General features: G+C 45.7%; 1 protein-coding gene across 1 annotated transcript in view; it reads right to left on the reverse strand.

Annotated features, from left to right (window-relative positions):
• The window catches only part of Fer1l6 (fer-1 like family member 6), a 148,753-nt gene that overhangs the window by 50,995 nt on the left and 78,852 nt on the right, over window positions 1-18,906 (reverse strand). The window contains exons 21-23 of the mRNA XM_041672085.1: window positions 14,557-14,734; window positions 9,994-10,118; window positions 1,215-1,349 (exon numbers count right to left, since the gene is read on the reverse strand). Coding sequence (XP_041528019.1) covers window positions 1,215-1,349; window positions 9,994-10,118; window positions 14,557-14,734 — 438 coding nt within the window. The remainder of the gene's footprint in view (window positions 1-1,214; window positions 1,350-9,993; window positions 10,119-14,556; window positions 14,735-18,906) is intronic.

Here is an 18,906-nt window from a genome sequence, read left to right on the forward strand (position 1 = left end):
TAATAGGGCAACAGTGTAGCGGTAACAGGGTAACAGTGTAGCAGTAATAGAGTATTAGCTAGGGTATCAGAAAACTCTGAAGATGTTGGATTCCTTTTCAAATAGAAAACAGACAGCTAAAATGGGATGAGTATTCCAAGGCAGAAGAGTAGAAGCGTATTTACTTTGTGGGTAAAATCTGCACTGCATTCTCAACAGGGAAATTAAACACATTCAGCCCCAATTTACAGCAGCAATGGAGGGGTAGAGGGAGGGGAGGCCATGCTCCCAGCCACCAACTGTATACTAAAAAGTAGACCCAGGAGTTGTACGTTCAAGTCCTGACTCTGCTTCTCTCTGTGATTCTAAAGGAGATACTCAAACTTCCTAGATCTGTCCTCCTTTCTAAAGAGCAAGAAGGGCAGGACAAAACTTTCATGTTTCCCATGGTCCCTTGTGAATCTCATATTCTGTTTCCTCTCTGACCTTGGCCCACCTCAGGGCTCTTGGGAGCACAGTAGTGAGGAGGGTATGGAAAATCTTTTCAGAACAACTTTTGTCCTTTATAGATTTGGGCTTCCTGAGGAGCCAGAGATGTCAAAGAAAAGAAATAAATCTTTGTCATTCGCTATAGACTTCTCCACTTAGAGAAGAATGCTTGTCACAGTCACTTAAAGTCACCAGTCAGCTTTGGAGTTGCCTGAGGTTTCAGAGCACAAATGTCTTTGGAAAGGTTTGGTTCATCACCAAAGAGGGCCGTGATGAATACATTGTTGCAGGGCCAGGCAGCAGAGAGGTAAAAGAAGCGGCCCAGTTACAAGGATGAGTCATGAAGATGCCCATGTAGTTCCCTCCCGCTAGGTAAGAGCAACACAGACCTGTTTGCAAAGGGCTTGGAGGAGATCTGTAAACAGCAGTAATATGGGACCAGCTTGGGGGTGTGTGGCAGTTGTGGGGTGGTTTTAGCAAGAATCACATCCCTATAGAAGTGAGCATTGACTGAATTTTGCTAATTTGATGCACTTTTGATTACAACGTAAAGGGAATTCTAAATAACAAACTGTAAACAAAGCAGCGACTATCATCAATGCATTTCTATATATCATAGCGTGCTATAGTGAAAGCCACCGCTGGGTCCTGACCACTCAGTGTCAGCACTTTGCTGACCTTCGAGTCAGTTCACGCAGTAGAGCATTCAGAAGAAGGGGCAGCGGGTGTTGCCTGGCGACACTTACCACAGCATCACTGTCATAGAGTTCCACCACCACTAGGGGTGGGGACTCCGCCAGCTCCTTCTCCTCGCCATGCAAAACCAACTCATTGAAGAGCAGCATCTGGTTCCAGGTAGGAGAGAGGGTCTGGGAAATGACCTGGAAGGAAAGAACACGGGAACCGTTTAGCTGAATTGTTCAACAGAAACCTGGAGAACAAGGAGGACCCATGGTGACTGTTTATTAAATACTAGGGGGTACACATTCACAGTCTCTGGAAGACTTTGTATTGATAATGTTTTAATAGTGGAGTACTGATTAATGTCCTACTTGCATAAATATCAATTTACCATGGTGCTATGATGACATCAGGTGCCCTTTATTGAGGGAGTATTGTGTGCGACCTATAGCATTGTGCCAGCAGCCAAACCTCAAAATCATTCTGGGTAGTTATTTACATACATGTTAAAGACCAAGGAAAAGGTTCACATGTCCAGAGTCTACAGATGATAAACTGAAATTCCATCTGAATCATCCGCGTTCACCAGGTAAATACCACTGACATCTCCATGTTAGGGTTTCCCTCCACTGTGAATGGGGGGATCAAATATAATCTTGTCATCAAAGGCCATAATGCTAACTTTCAAACCTCATATACTTTATGTAGAAGTCTACAGCTTTGTGGATAGGCATCAACGACTTTGAATAGACCAGAATCTCCAACACCATTTGACATGACATCTTTCTTTCACCGGAGTTGCTGTGGCAGCAAACAGTGACGTTGGTAGTGGACTGTACCCATCATACAGATGGAGAAACTAAACATCAGGGAAGGATGATCTCTTGAAGAACTGGTCCAGAACCATCAGGGTCTCATTAGAATTGGCCCGTAGCTTCCTTCCCAGGAGGCTCAAGAAGAACCTTCAGAAGGGAGAGTGTTATTTTCATTTGAATTCCCTTCTCTGTTTATTTGGGCATTTGGAGGGAGCCCAGTCTCACGGACAAAAGGATGAGTTGTCTGCAGGGTAGGGGATCCCACATCTGGGCAGACACTACCTCACCAGTGTGTGGAGCCTGTGCTGAATGAGTCCATGGTGACAGCTCTCTTCCAAGCTGTGCATTCTAACGGGTTTTGTAAGTGAGTGTGTTCAGCAGCTGCTGGATCCTGGGGAAAATTTCCACAGCACCTCAGAGCTGTAACTTGCCTGCCACTCTCAACTCCAGGAGGGCTGGAAGGAAGAACTGGCCTGCACTAACCCTCAGGCTCCCATAAAACCACCTGCTCAGTCACACATCCAGCCAGCTCCAGCTACACTGTTTGCACGGTGGTTCCAGAAGAAAAGCTTTATTGCTTTTTATGTAAGCTGTAAAAGTATTGTGTGCCTGCAGTCTGCCTCCCTTCTTGAGTTTTTTATTTTAGACTATTTCATGTCTCAGATATAATGAGGCTTTAAAACGCTTCTGAAAAGTCTGACTTTTCTGATATAAAAAGACCAAGGCTCAACCGAACGATAAACAGGTGTGACCCTGTTGCAATGCAAAGTTGTAATGATTTGTGTTGCTTTGGAAGAGACAGGCGAGCCCTCTGCAGCGTGCACCTGACTGACAGTGTAATGTCAAAGCTGTCAATCATCTTCACAGCGTCTTCCCGACAGGAGTGTTTATCACTTCCTCCCCACGTGGCTGGAAAGGCTGAATAAGACCCCAGAGGCCAGCATTCATCCTTCGTTCGTTCATCACATGCCTACGGTGTGCTAGACTGTATTCTCTGCAGAGTGGAAGCTTCATGGCCGTTTTCATGGACGGAGGAGGGGCCACTCACCTGACCTCCACGTTGCCACCATGTATAAAATGTCACTTGATCACTGTAGAGCGCTACTAAATGACTCGCCCAAATAAGAGTCTCCCTCGTCTTTGCTCAACTACCCACAATTAGCCTTATTCTTAAGGGCTTCCTTAAGGAGCCATGCACTGAACGGAGTTTAAGGCCTCTTTTACAAGTTCAGGATAAGGCTTAGCACTGCACACAGTTAGTCAGGGGTCCTGGACAGAATATAGCAGAAGGAGCAAAAACTCTAAATGGAATCCGGGCTTAATTCACTACCCGGGGACCAGCTTGCCTAGATGACTTAACTTCTCCAAGCCTGAGTTTCCCTTCTTTGAATGGACTAACACCCATCTTGTCTGAGGTAAGGAATAGTCACTGTCTGGCATACAGTAGGTGCTCAGTAAATGCTTGCTTCCCTTTTTATATGTACTCTATCTCAGTCCAGATTTGCTTATGAGTGAGCAAACATTTAGGACTGGGAAGTGGCTCAGGAGTAGAGTACCTGTCTAGCATTTGTCAAGTTTGGGGAGTACAATTCCTTGTATCACACACACACACACACACACACACACACACACACACACTCCCCTAAATACCTACTCGATGACAGCCTTGGGACACTGGCTGATCTTGCCTAACCATCCATGTCTTCAGGAATATACATTGGTCTCATTCTTGGTAACCTTAGGCTTAGCAATCTCTACCATCTAAGATGCCCTACTCTCCTTCTCTGCCTATTAGGTCCCCTCACACACATCTGGCTCCTCTCCTCATTAGCTCTCAAACCCTTTCTCTGTAAATTTCTCCCCTTTTCCTTTATCCTTCAAGTCCTATTTCTCCACAGTGTCTGCAATGACTGGACATCCCAGACCGTCAGGTCACTTTGTCAGGGACTGATGTGCAGGCTGCCCTTTAGGGGCTGGCTCTTCTACAGGCCAGGTGTGCTTAGTCCTCCAGGGAACCAGTGCCAGTCCACACAGGTGCTATCTCTGAATACCAGGCTCCGCTGGGCTTGCAGGGCCTCAGACTCAGCTTTCCCCAGTAGAAGTATGGAGGAGGCCTGCCAGTCATAGGCCAGGTCGTCTGATGTAACCCAATACGCACACAGGAGAAGAAAACCTGGAGCTTTGTATCCAAAACCAAGACAGAATGGCTGGGCAAAGGTGACCTCGGAATTGGAAAGACCTGGGTCTCCCTCCTAACCCACCGTCTCCAAGCTGCACAATCAGTGACTCTTACTCCTTTATCTCCAAGATAGGGACAGAAGAGCATGTGTCCCCAAGTTACAGTGAGGCTGGTAAACAATGCACACAAAGTACTTATTGTTGTGTCTGGCACGTGAGAGTCTTGAATAAGTGGCAGCAGTTATTATTAGCAAACACTGGGCCCTTGATTCAAAATTAGAGGCAGATCCAGGGTTCAGCAGAACCTATTTTCCCTTTCAGATGATTATTTGATAAACAAAGTCCATCTGTGCCTTTGAGATATGAATCTAAATTAAACCAGTGTGCTGTATAGAGATGAAAGCCAGCAGGATTGTTATGTGGTAGGCCAGCAAGCAAGCTCAGACTCCCCCAGGGTCACTTCAGAGGGCCCGGGATTGCATGGTTGAGGTGAGTGGATGGCCCTCGGGTCCACCTTCTGAGACTGCTCTTGTTTGGGGACGGCAGTTGCAATAGCAGCCATCATGAACAGTTGGGCAGAAGCTGTTTTTAAGCAGTGGGCATTTCATTTCCTCTCCTTTATGAGGGAGATGTATATGTTATTATCATGCCTACCACAGAAGAAGAAACTGACGCCTAAAGGGAATTCTGCTTAATGTCATATGTCTAGTAAATATGAGATATTGGAGTAGGACGGGGGCAACAGATCTCTACAGTTGTATATGTGTGTGTGTGTTTGCATGGGATTATCATGTGGACATGTGCAGGTACACGTATGCGGAGACCAGAAGGTGAACTCGGGTTTCATTCCTCAGAAGCCATTTATCTAGTTTTTTGTTTTTGTTTTTTTGGGTTTTTTGTTTGTTTGTTTGTTTGTTTGTTTTGGTTTTCTTTTTTTGAGACAAGGACTCTCACTGACCTAGGGCTTGGCTGGCTAGCCAATGGGTCCCAAACATCTGCCCATCTCCATTCAGTTCCCCAGTGCTACACCACCACACCTGAATTTTTTTAAACTGAAATTCTAGCAATGAACTTAGATCCTCATGTTTGCCTGGCAAGTGCTTTATGGGCAGCGCTCCCTCCTGGCCCCTGTCCAGGACCTATGTGCGCAATCATTGCTGTGCACGTCCTTATGTGCACAATCACTGCTGTGCACATCCTTATGTGCACAATCAATCACTGCTGTGCACATTCTCTCCAAAACCAGCAAAGAGGGTGGTCCTCTGCCTTCTTGTTTCCATTGGACAAGAGATAAGGATGGAGACACCTTCCTTCCTAGGTCTCTCTATACTACCTCTGAGACAGACTGAACCACCTCTCCAAGTACTCTCCAAGTAGTTCCTTAGGCCTTTGCACAACCACACACACAGGACTTGGCACAGTACAGCAGCCTGTCCTCCTGGAGGACCACATCTACGCCTGCATCATCCATCAAGCAGGAGGAGGGCCCACGCCACCCATTTTCTCCTAGAGTCCATGCAGAACCAGTCAGTACTCAGCGGGCACTGGCTAAATGGATGTGATGTTGTTTCCCATCGTGCTCTTGGCCTATATGTGATAAATCAAAATAGAGTCGAATCCATAAGCCGGCCATAGGGTTTGTCTTGGGGAAAATGTGTGCCCTCTTGACATCAGCCATGTGACGGCGGTCATTCATCAGTTGTTTATGTACTTAACTTTTCCCTTCTTCAGAACAGCTGTGTTAGAGTGACAGAACTGGGACCTAGTGAGCTCTTTGGAGAAACACAGTTGCTGAGTAGATGAACCAGAAGGTGACCTTATGTCCTTGTTTCCTCCCTCTCTGAGATGGCCAATTCTGTACGATCTTACCCTTCCCTGGCTGACAATAGGAGAATAAGCAAGGCTTTGGTGGGCGCAACCCAGTGTAAGATACCTCCTGCAGGACTCGTGCTGACGAGGAGCCCTTTTCCAACCTACTGCTTGATGTGTGAGACAGGAAGGAAGCAGAGGAAGCCACCATCTGCCTACCTCCTATGACACCGCGCCTGTCACCAAGTGGTGTTCTCCAGGGGAAAGGGGTTGAAGCATAGCTTTGGAAAAGCACCCTCACTGCTAAGTGCAAAGGTTAGAACTTCCTGATCAGAAAGCTAGAGCCTCTCCCCATCCACCTCAAGCAGATCCCCTGAGGTAATGACAGACTAAGTCTCAGGAGGGCTGCCTTGCTGGCTTCTCCTTTCTCATTCCCTCACTACTTTCTGTGCCTGGCACTCCTGCAGGTGCCGGGGACATGATGGGCTCCTCTTTCCGTTCTTCTTTTCTGCCCTGCCTTAGCTTTAAGACTTGCCTGTCTGCTTTAGGACAGTAGCTCAACAGGAAAAAATAGACCTTCTGAGCTCATCTTTCCTGCCCCACACTGGATTCTGAGTCTGGAAGACTGCATACTGGGAGATGCCACGGGCGGGGAGAGCCTCATCTTCCTTTTCTTGGCTGTGCTGTGTATCTGTGATGGAGGAAGGTCATTGGCTAATAAAGGCACTGCCCTGGCCCATTTTATTGGTTAGAGGATAGGTGGGAGGAGTAAACAGAACAAAATGCTGGGAGGAAGAGGAAGTGAGCTCGGAGACTGGACCGCTTTCCTCGCGGGAGCAGACGCCTGAGAGAGACGCCATGCCCTGCTCCCGGGATGAAGCTCGGACCCAGGATGGACTAGGCTAGAATCTCCCCGGTAAGCGCACCTTGGGGTGCTACACACAGATGATTAGGAATGGGCTAAATTAATATGTGAAAATTAGCCTAGAAGAGAATGGGCCAAGCAGTGATTAAAAGAATACAGTTTGTGTGTTGTTATTTCGGAGCATAAGCTAGCCATGTGGGCGGCCGGGTGTGGGGGACGCAGCCCTGCCGCCCCATATTACTACAGTTGGCGCCCAGACATGTGGACAGCCGAAACCCACTTAAAAAACCTGAGAAGGCTTAATAATAAGGGAGAGAGAGTTTAACACAGATTTTTGCTGTTTGTTGGTGTCGTGCTGTAGAGAGATTTCCTGATTCAGCAACAGTAGCAGAAAAACCACTTTGTCATTTTAAATCGCAACTTCCTGGGGCTGTGCCGCCATTGCGATCTCTGTCTGGCTCCTGCGGGAGACAGAGCTTTTGAATAGAGCATTTGGAGTAAAGTGCTACGATTTGTTTGATGGCAACTTGACTCGCTGTGTTCTCAGGTCTGCTCTGCTTGCTAGAGGCAAGCGGGCGCGTCATCTAAGAGAGGCTTCCTGACTCAGCTTTAGCTGCAAAAGCCTGCAGCTCATTAAGAGGTCCTGCCACGAAACACTTAAACGGTTAAAGCTGAATGCATGCTTTTCGGTTTTCAGCCATAGCAGGAAAAAAGCTGCGCCATTTAAAAATGCCGGCTTTCTGGGCTGTCCTGCCAGGACAAACTCTGACTCTTTTACGCAGGCGGTCCCTGCGGTTTGCAAACACAGGCTGCTGAAGCTCGCTTGCTGGCTACAGCCAGTACCTCAGCCATGAGGCTGGAAAGCTAAGGAATGGACTGGATCTAGCTGGCAAAGCCACGCCTTTAATCCTACCCATATTGCTCAGTAATTTAAAGGCTCGTGTGGTCAGAAAAAGAGAGATATATAGTAAAGAGAGATTCAAAGACAAAGAAAATTTCTAAATGGTTTGAAGTGTGTTAAAAATATATGCAGACTAAAATTTAAAGTTCTTAAAGTAACAAAAAAAAAAGGAAGAAAGTTGTGTGTGTGGTAGCACACGCCTTTAATCCCAGTGCCTAGAAGGCAGAGACAAACAGATCTCTGTGAGTTCAAGGTGTAGTAGTGTACACCTTTAATCCCGAATGCCTGGGAGGCAGAGACAGGCGGATCTCTGAGAGTTCAAAGACAGCCTGGTTTACAGAGTTACTTCAGGTCAAAGATACAGAGAACCTGTCTCAAAAAGCAAAGAGTTAAAAGTAAAAATAAACAAAATAGAGGTTAAAACAAAGCTGCACAAAGTTGGAAAATACACAGAGAATCTTGATACTGTATGCTATTATGCTCTCTTTGAATTGTTTGAATGCTGAGGAAGAAGCAACAACTGCTAAAAGATATTTATTGATAAATGCTGCTGAACTAATCCGACATAGATATTTTGATGCCTTAACTTTGAAATTTGGATCTAAGGACATGATGCTTTGGAAAGGAGTTTCTTATTTTGTTTTCACAGAGGATGAGACGCTGTTCATTTCTTCTATTCCGATTTGGTATGATGGACCACGCCCTCCTGAAGGGTTGCAGTGAACATCTTCAGAAAATTGCTTTGCTCAACTGCCAACTGAGATGAAACTAGCACACAGGTTATACCATGAAAGACCTAATTAACGACGCCCCCATTCAGCAGGAAGCAGTTTGGAGAGAAAAAACTGCGCCCATGTTCCCAAATATGGTTTATAAACGTCCTTTTACATTTAAAGGGGGATATGATATAGGTATGAATAATTTGCATTAGTATAGACTTTGCTTTATTGATAGAAATTTAGGGTCAATTTTGTTATATGTATATGTATTTCTGATTTTGATTAAGGTATTGTGATTGTGTAGTTCATTTAAATATGTAATGTATAATTAAGAAATATAGGTTGTTAATGGATAATCATTGTAGTCATGTTAGTTAGATTTTCTAGATATATAGAGATATATTTTAGATAGACATTCTTCATGTCTTTCAAAGATTACAGAATAGGACATTTAATGTTTTAATAACTGAGGACTTTTCATGACAATGAGACACTCTGCTCCTGGCAGCACCAATCTATTTCAAGAGGAAGATGGGCATCGAAGAGGCTCGTTATGGAGTTTTGATAGCCATTTGGGCAAGAAACTGCTCTTGCCTGGACTATTGCATAAACTGGACACAGAGAACCCGCAGAGAGAAGACTACTGAACTTGCCTAAGGTGAGATGATCTTTCGGGGTTCCTGATTCATTTTGAAAGAGTCTGCGAGACATTCTGCAGGACACAACAGATAGTGACTGAACTGACTTTGAATTTTCCTGCTTTATGGAAATGTCTGCTGGATACCATGGGCCTGAAGGCTGAAGATGGATGCCCCAACGGTACAGAGGAACTTTGGGTGACTGTCCAGGCAGCGAGATGTCTCTGTCATTTCTAGAGTTTTAAAAGTTGCTTTTTTCCTGTTTGCTTAGGTAGTATTGTATCTTTCTGGAGTCTTTGATGGAGTTAAGAATAGTTAGTTATAGTTACAGTTTTCCTTAGTTATGATAAAGATTATTGTAACTTTTACTTGATAACTGTTTTGTTATATGTAATTTTGCTATGTTAAAGCCTTTTTTTTTTTGTTTAAACCGAAAAAGGGGAAATGATGGAGGAAGGTCATTGGCTAATAAAGGCACTGCCCTGGCCCATTTTATTGGTTAGAGGATAGGTGGGAGGAGTAAACAGAACAAAATGCTGGGAGGAAGAGGAAGTGAGCTCGGAGACTGGACCGCTTTCCTCGCGGGAGCAGACGCCTGAGAGAGACGCCATGCCCTGCTCCCGGGATGAAGCTCGGACCCAGGATGGACTAGGCTAGAATCTCCCCGGTAAGCGCACCTTGGGGTGCTACACACAGATGATTAGGAATGGGCTAAATTAATATGTGAAAATTAGCCTAGAAGAGAATGGGCCAAGCAGTGATTAAAAGAATACAGTTTGTGTGTTGTTATTTCGGAGCATAAGCTAGCCATGTGGGCGGCCGGGTGTGGGGGACGCAGCCCTGCCGCCCCATATTACTACATATCTGTGCTGTGCATCAGCCTCAGCAGCAGGGGGGAGGTTTGTGTCTCTCTGGTTACCTTTGTGGTCTGGCACTGGGACAGGAATGTGACTTTAGCAAAGGGATCTGAGAGTCCATTGCTGTCAGCTGCGATGAGGCCCCGGGCTTGGTACATGTGTGCTCTCAACTGGAAGACGTGCTGGGCTGTGGAGAATCATGAAAGGGAAAACATTAATAGGCATTTAGGAGTAGTATGTGCGGATGTGTGTCTGCAGGTGGCAGGTGACCGTACAACCACAGAGAGACAACAGTGGCAGGAGCCCTGCTCTCCTCCATGACCAGGTGGAGAGGGACTGGAGCAGAGTCCCTTAGAAGAGCACATCCCCCTGAGGTTTTGCCACTGTGTTTCTTTCTGTTTTCACACTGTGTTTCTTAACCATCATCACAACCATGTGAAATACGTAACTGTAGCCCCACTAATAGATGAGAAAAATGACCCTGAATGAACAAGGTTCTTTCCCAAGTGTGCAGAGACCAGATGTTTCTTCTGCCTAACTCCAAAATCCACTCTCCCACCTAAAATGTCATATGTTAGCATGCTTAAATCCCTAGTAATCTCTTGTTCTCTGTGTGTGTATGTCCACATGAGCTCATATGGGCACAGGCATGCACGGGCTCATACACACGTATAGAAGGCTGCCTTATCAATAGCTTTTACTTCAATAAACTCAATAGACGTGTTGAGTTATGCATTTACCTGCTCTACATTCCTAGCCAATGGAATTTTGTGTGCCAACTACTTAGAATTTTGGTATTGGTCTCTAAGGCGCAATTGTCAGGACTAAGACAGTCCTTGCCTTTGGAAGCTCCCTAGAGAAGACAGAAGATAAGATGCGAACCCAGATCACAGTGATGGGAGGGTGTGGCTAAAGGGCCTGGAGGACAGCGAGCAGGAGTGAGCACTTGTTGCCTAGGACAGAACACAAAAGGACAGATAAGTTGGAGGAGGTCAGAGTTCAGTGGAGGACAGTGCAGCTGTCTGAGTCTTTGGTTTGTGGGTCCTCACCACCACTGGCTCTCCCAACTCACTTCTTATTTTCATAATCCCTTATTCCCTCTTGCCTTCTTACCCCCCCCCCCCATTTCCACATCTCTGAAAGTCACTGTATTAGTATAATCCAGGTCTTTGTGTTGACATGGGGACTTCTCTGTACTCATTGAAATAGTTCAGCTTACTTAAACGAAGGGCAGAAATGCCCTGTGAACATTCAGTTCACTCCAGCAACTTCTAGGCATAAGTCACACATGTTCACACAGGAACGGTAAAATGGAGGCTGACCAGAACTCCTCATACGGCTCTTACAGGAGGCTGAGGGCTGAGGACAGTGCCTGGTACTAGAGAATGGCGAGAAGATGCTGGTGTGCTGTTCCTATTGGTTGTGCCAATGCTGGCAGCAACCTCGGTATCACCACAGCAGGCATGGACAGGAAAAATGTGTGTGGAAGTAACGGCCACAGACAGCGGTAGTCATGTGACCTCAGACCTTGGAGATGAATGGATAGGAGAAACGGCAGGCAGCTTTTAAGCATTTAAAAATAACATGTTAGAAGTGTAACTAGCAAAACAGCAGGATCTCGAGAATCTAGTACATGGTGGGAAGGGAAAAGGCAAAGTAACACAAAACATAGTAAGTTGTTCCTGAGAAATAAGAGGACGTGCACACAAGAGAACAGTTCAGACACGTTCAAATACAAAGGAGCTGATTCTAGGGGTGGTGGCTCTGTCTTCTGAGCAAAGCCCCTCAGGATGGTAGCGTCTGGTAGGCAGCGATGCAAACATCAAGTGGCTGTAACAAGGATACACCCATTATCCTTGTTATAAGGATCAGTCCATTAAAAAAGTCAGTAACAGCAGGCCATTTGGAAACAAAAGTCTTGGCTACTTTATGTGGAAGTAAAAGTCACAAACAGAGATGGTCATGTGACCTCAGACCTTGGAAATGTGCATGAAGTATTCGAAAATGCAGTAGGTCATGTGGAACTCCTGAAGAGGTAGGTAGGTGTGTGTGTGTGTGTGTCTGTCCCCCCCTTCTCTGTGTGTGTGTGTGTGTGTGTGTCCCCCCCTTCTCTGTGTGTGTGTGTGTGTGTGTGTGTGTGTGTGTGGTGTGCAGGAGCAGATGATAACAGAGTAAGAGATCAGGAAAATAAAATTCTAGATCAAGCTATCAAAGGACAGAAGAGAAGATGTCTCTAAGGAGATATCAGCATCCCCTGGAGGTGAAAGTTTGAAAGGCCAGAACACCCCAAACTGGTGGAGGGATTAAAATAAGGACTAGGGAAGACTTTTCTACCCTGTGTGGATGGTAGAGAACTTGGCTCTGACAGACAGGGTGTGACGGGACAGGGAAGGCAGGATGTCGAAGGTAATTCCTTAGGTGACTCTTAGGAAACCTGAACATTTCTGTCTCTCTCCCTTGTGCCACTGTCTGGCTTACACGAGGACCAGTATGGAGCCTAAAAATGTAGCAACCTTCTCAATCTGCATTCTAATCCTGCAGCCAATTAGGAAACTTGAGCTGTGCACATGGCCCAATTAAGTCTGTGTCCGTTCTTACAGTGCAAGGCTCTGCAAACTCCGAGCACGTCAGCGGAATGAGAGAAGTGTTTCTTTGGGGACTCAGTTCTTAAGCCCTTCCTGTCTCCATAGACACCAATTAACTCTAATGTTGACAGGCTGGGCTCTGCCAACAGAGAGTCCCTTAAAATGACAGCAGTAAACAAAGCAGGGAACAGCAGATGTCACAGGAACAGACACAGTGACAGCAGTCAGCTGGGAGACAGCCATGTGCTACTGCACATCCAAGTTCAGCTGTTTTCTCAGGAAGACTTGGGAAAGTCCTGTCCTGGAGAGAATGCCCACCAGTGCCCTTGAGATGACTAACCCTGAGATTTTTTTAACAGCTCTTCCAATAGGTGGCACATTGCACAACCAACTCTAGGCAATGTCATTTACTTGGCCTACATTTTGGGTTTCTTTATGAACCTTGACTCTTCCCACTTCTGATCCTTGGAGTAATCTAGCCAGATTCCTCATGCTGTAGGGGTCAATGTCCTGTCCCCTGTGGTTCTTAAGGCCACATCTGGATGCCCTACTTGAAGCTGGGGTCACCTCTTCTCGTCTCTACACCCCCCGCCAGGTTTTCCACCAGGCCTTCCATATATAGATGCAAGGTAATTATTTGCTGAGTGGCTATCCTCTGGAGCATAAAATTCACCAGTTGGTATGGAAGGCGGCCAATGTCACCAATGCCAGGGCTCAGCAGAAGGTCATTAGGTGACTCTGTGAAAACGACAGGCTGCATGGCACCTCCAGAAAGCCTCTCCTCCCCTCTGGATTATTAGTAGCAGAAACAGTGGACACATCTGGGCCTTTGGGGTCTGTAAAGATGCTTGTATCTACAGACCAGGAGATAACTTGATGTGGGTGTTATTGCCCAAAGAGAAGAGCTCTCAATGGTTTAACAGAAGGCAGATAAGAAAGCCGTGTTTGGATATGATTTGCCCAGCGCTTCAGCCACTGAGCGATCTTGGGCAATTTCTGGGTGTCTCAGAGATGTACTCTCTCCATCTGTGAATTAAACAATCTTCCCGGGATTGAGTGAGCTCTTATGTGTAGTGTATACGACACAGTACTTGGCACTCTGTGTTACGTATTTTCCTCAAAGATAACACACTTGTGTTGACATCGAGTGCAGAATCTATGAGCTGAACCACTGTACACAAATTCCAGAATGCTGTCTTCTCTGACTATGGAACCACGAGGAATACACTAGCAGTTAAGGTCAACTGACGCACGTGACAGAAGCACGGTGTGCCTCTACTCCAGTGTGCACAGCTTTGGCGTGACTCAAAACTCAAGTTCAATAGAATGGAAGGAAAACTGCAGTTGGCTTTGTCTGGATTCAGCAGCTGGAAAAGCCCAAAAGTCAGTGATTTGAAAACAGAGCAAAAGTATATTAATATATACTTTAATATTAAAAGTATATTAATATTAATAATGTAATTGAAAAGTGTGTTGAAATGTGAACTTAATGATACTGGCAAAAGTAACTCTATGGATTAAATATTTTCATAAATACACAGCCTTTCTATAAAGAAGCAGCCAAGCCAGGAGCTGGTCTAGAGAAACATAAGGACCTCACCCATACCAGTTTGCACTGGGACACTGTAAGAATACTGACAAGCTTCAAACCTCAATGCTATGCAAAAAGGAAAACAAACTGCATTGCTCTCGTGAGTCACATCAAGACAAGATCTTTCTGCTCCAACCCAAACTTCTTTGAATGAAGTTCATCTACGAAGAGAATCCACGCTTCTCTCGGTCTACTCACAGAAACGCATAGAATTTATTCCAGGTGTAATACTTCTAAATGTGACCTCGCTTTCCATTAAGGAGGGGAGGAGGCTAGGAATTGTACTAAAGAAGACAGAAAGTAAGGGAGAATACTTGGCAATTGTACAAAAGATGCCAATGGAGTTGATCCCAACTAAAACACCACACGCATGAATGCTGTCCCCACCACTGTTCACACAGAAGCCCGTTAAACTGGTTCCTGCCCCCTTTGCCCTGTGAGTACTGTACCTTGGTATAGCAGGGCTGACGGAGGGTGATGGGTGCCAGATGCTTTCGAGGGCATTTCTGCTTCATAGCCCGCTGGCAAATTGTCCAAAATGGCATTGGAGTATCTGGTGGAACCCAGCCACAGATATATGTCAACTTTTGCCTGGACAGTCCAGCCAGCCGGTCGTTTCCCAGGAAGCTGGGGAGAGGGGATGAGGAAGGCGGTTTTAGCACCAGAAGGCAAGCATGGGCCCTGTTTTGGGAAACAGGATCCTTCCTGGACACATACCTCAAGGTTTGTACAGAGGTCTTATTCCCAGGCTTGTTTATATTATAAAATTTTAAAATATGGCCCCAATGACCACAACGTACAACTCCGGAGGACGGCGCAGGGGTGGGGGCCTTAGCTTTAAACGTACCCTCTGGAAATTACTGTCAGGTTCTGGACCACTTATGCTTAACAGGGGGGTGTGCTTAGTGTCCTGTTCCATGGATGAGGAAAGGTAGACTCAGATAGACTAGTGTCTGCGTCCCCTTAGTCTTTAACTGACACCCAAGACTGGAGGTAGGAATTGATGGTTCCAAATGTAGATTCTTGGCTCTGAGCCCACAGTCTGCCTCTTCACCATGCTTTTCAATTCGCCTTGCCTTCCTAGGACTCTGGCTATTGGGGTTGCAATCCGGGTTTCTGTCCCTTGACTTTATTCAGGAATGCCCTTGTAGTCCTGCCTGTTCACCCAGGCCCTTTTGCCTGGCAGACATTTCCAGTTCGTTCATCGCCTCAAGCAGTGTGGCTTGACACCCCCTAAGTTCTCTGCTTCCTCTCTTGTGATGGCCTCAGATGTAATAAGCATAGGGCATGGGGGAGAGGGAGGGAGTGCTTATGTGTGTGTGTGTGTGTGTGTGTGTGTGTGTGTGTGTGTGGTGTTGTGATGGGAGCAGGGAGTTGTGTGTAGGAGCAAATATATTTGGGGGGGGGTCATATACCCCAAGATCACAAGGACACAGATGGGTTCATCCAATGTGCCTCTTCTGTTTCTTACTCAACAGGTTTGGGATCTTCCTGTACCTTCTTGCCACCACCTCTGATGGTGCTCGGGACCTCTGATAAGCAGAGCTGAAGGCACTTAAGCTGAGTCTGAGCAGAGCCGATGACACTTAAGGCACGGCTACTTCTCCAGATCCTGTTGACTCTTGTAAGTGCCTCTTCACAGCGAGTTCTGGAATTGCCTCTCCGAAACTTCTCTTCTCTCTTACATCGAGTTCTTTCCATGGAGGAAGTTACCACAAGTCAGGACTTGTTCTGACAACTTCCCAAAGCATCCACAGAGAGGTTTTGACTCCAAGTTGAGCATGGCTGTTTGCCTTTGAAGCTTGCTCTGAAGATTCCAGAAGCAGATCTGCCACAACTCAATCAAACAGACATTGCAAGTGCCCCTGGGCTTCAGCCAATGGACTAGTGCCAGGGAGGAGCTTCACAGGCTCTGAGGCTTAGCCGGGTCCTCCAAGAGCTCAAATCTGGACACTGGCACTCACTCAAAAGAAGGATGGGTAATTTTTATTATCATTTTGATCAGATGAATAAGCATCTAACGGATTAATGATATACACCTTTGGGTGTGTCTGTGAGAGTGTTTACATAGGATTCAGTGGTGGGGAAGAGGGTAAAACACACACTGAACGCCCGGCTTCCCCATCTCATGAGCTGGAATCCCAGAGCGCATAAGGAGAGGAAAGAGCTGGGCCACAGCACTCATCTCTCTTCTTCCTGCCTATGGACAGAATATGACTGGACTAGCTACATCATGCTTCCCCTACCCCGCCTTCCCAGCAGGCTGCAGCAGACTGTATGGCTTCAGACTGGGAGCCATAAGCAAACCCTCCCTCTCGAGCTGTTTCTTGTTGGGTATTTGGTTATGGACACAAGAGAAGTGGCTAATACAAGTGAGAAAAAAGAGGCAGGTGGTTCTCAACCTGTGGGTCGTGACCCCTTTGGGGTCACATTTTAGATATCCTGCCTAAAAGATAGTTACATTATGATTCATAACCGTAGCAAAGTTACAGTTATGAAGTAGCAGGGAAAATGATTTTATGGTTGGGGTCACCACAACATGAGGAACTGTGTTAAAGGGTTGCAGCTTTAGGAAGGTTGAGAATCACTGGTCTTTGGGCGATGGAAGGATCATCCACATTCCATTCTTTCTTTAAGATTCAAATGCACAGCTCCCCGTGCTCAGCTTCCATCTCCCCTTCTGCACATTCAGAAGTAATAAATGAGAAAGTTCAAAAATATGTGATCGATAAGGCTTATTGCAATACTGACATAAATGTTCCATTGTATTTATTGTTATAAACTTCTGTTTGTCGATTAAACTTTATTATAGGTATGTGTTTCCAGGGAAAATAATATGTACACTGTAATTGCATGGAAGCCCCCCTCACTGGGTGTCTTGAACACTCTCAGTGGCTAGGAGGGCACTACCACACTTATGAGCATTGGTCAGTACTGTAGAGTAGGACCGGTCAAGAAAGCATCCCAGAAGGAGGAAGGAATGCACACATGGATGTGGTAGTAGGAGGTCATATTTAGTGAGTGTTTGTGCTCTGCCAAGAACGGTACAGAAAGCTTACTGACCAGAAGAGCTCACATCAATGAGCATGGGACCACTGCAGAGGAGTCAGGATTTAACCCTTCGGAAGAAGAATGCTGTTATTTACTCGGCTAAAAAAATAAAACAAACTGACTTTCTTTTAGGTAAAGATGACTATTCTCTAACCTATAAATTTTTAAAAATCGTAATAAAATAAATAACCTTCCTTCATAATTTCTCCAATCATTTGTAAACTTATTCAAGCAGATAAGTATTTATTGAGATGACTGAAGGTCTAATTCAGTGCTATACTGTTTGATCCACATCTGGAAGGCCCTGGGTTTGGTTTAGGGCATGGAATGAAAGAGAGGGAGGGAGGAAAAGAGGAGGAGGAGAAGGATGGGATAAAAGGAAACACGAATGACAATGTGACAGCCTAAGAGCATTTAGTTGTAGTAACTGCATTTCTTATGCTATTTGTAGCCATCACTGGGACATCAATTCACAAAGGCAAGGGTTTTTTGTCTGGTGTGTCACAGTGATGTTTCCAACTCTTAGAAAAGAGTGCTTGGTGCTGGAAGAATGCAGCAAATATTTGTTGAATAAACACTGTGATGCCCCAAAATAATAATACTTGACATTCGTTGAGAACTTTCGCTGGTCTAGGCCCTGGCCTACTGTTTCTTCCTGCAGAATGTTCTGTCACCTGCATGTCATTACAAGCACTGTTTCACTTGGTCTCCCAACAGTGCTGCAATACTTTTAATGAGTATATTTTAAAGATAAAGAGGATGAATGTCAGGGAAATAAACACAGTTATCTAACATCACAGAGCAAGACAGGATTAGAGTCAAGGCACACACAACTCTGTGCAGCCCACTCTGTTCCTCATACATGTTGTGTGTGTCTGTGCACATGCATTGCACATGCTGTGTGTGTCTGTGCACATGCATTGCACATGCTGTGTGTGTCTGTGCACATGCATTGCACATGTTGTATGTGTGTGTCTGTGCACATGCATTGCACATGTTGTATGTGTGTGTCTGTGCACATGCATTGCACATGCTGTGTGTGTGCACATGCATTGCACATGCTGTGTGTGTGTGCGCACATGCATTGCACATGCTGTGTGTGTCTGTGCACATGCATTGCACATGCTGTGTGTGTCTGTGCACATGCATTGCACATGCTGTGTGTGTGTCTGTGCACATGCATTGCACATGCTGTGTGTGTGTGTGTGCACATGCATTGCACATGCTGTGTGTGTGTGCACATGCATTGCACATGCTGTGTGTGTGTGCACATGCATTGCACATGCTGTGTGTGTGTGCACATGCATTGCACATGCTGTGTGTGTGTCTGTGCACATGCATTGCACATGCTGTGTGTGTCTGTGCACATGCATTGCACATGCTGTGTGTGTGTGCACATGCATTGCACATTCTGTGTGTGTGTGTCTGTGCACATGCATTGCACATGCTGTGTGTGTCTGTGCACATGCATTGCACATGCTGTGTGTGTGTGTCTGTGCACATGCATTGCACATGTTGTATGTGTGTGTGTGCACATGCATTTCCTGAGCATCTAGTTAAAGTGCAGATTCTGACTCTACAGTTTCAGGGTGGCATTTGAGCTTCCCTATGTCTTTCTCTTGGTGTTGGCCTGATGACATACAGACCATAGTTTTAAGTATTTAAGTTGTGTGGCTCTTAACATACTATGCTATATTTCTCCCAAGTAGGCTGAAATTCTTTAATGAAAAGAGAAAGCAAATATCATC

The sequence above is a fragment of the Microtus oregoni genome, unplaced genomic scaffold (genome assembly GCF_018167655.1).
Source record: "Microtus oregoni isolate MIOR12 unplaced genomic scaffold, Mior012 000022F_ref0000154, whole genome shotgun sequence".
NCBI lineage: Eukaryota > Metazoa > Chordata > Mammalia > Rodentia > Cricetidae > Microtus > Microtus oregoni.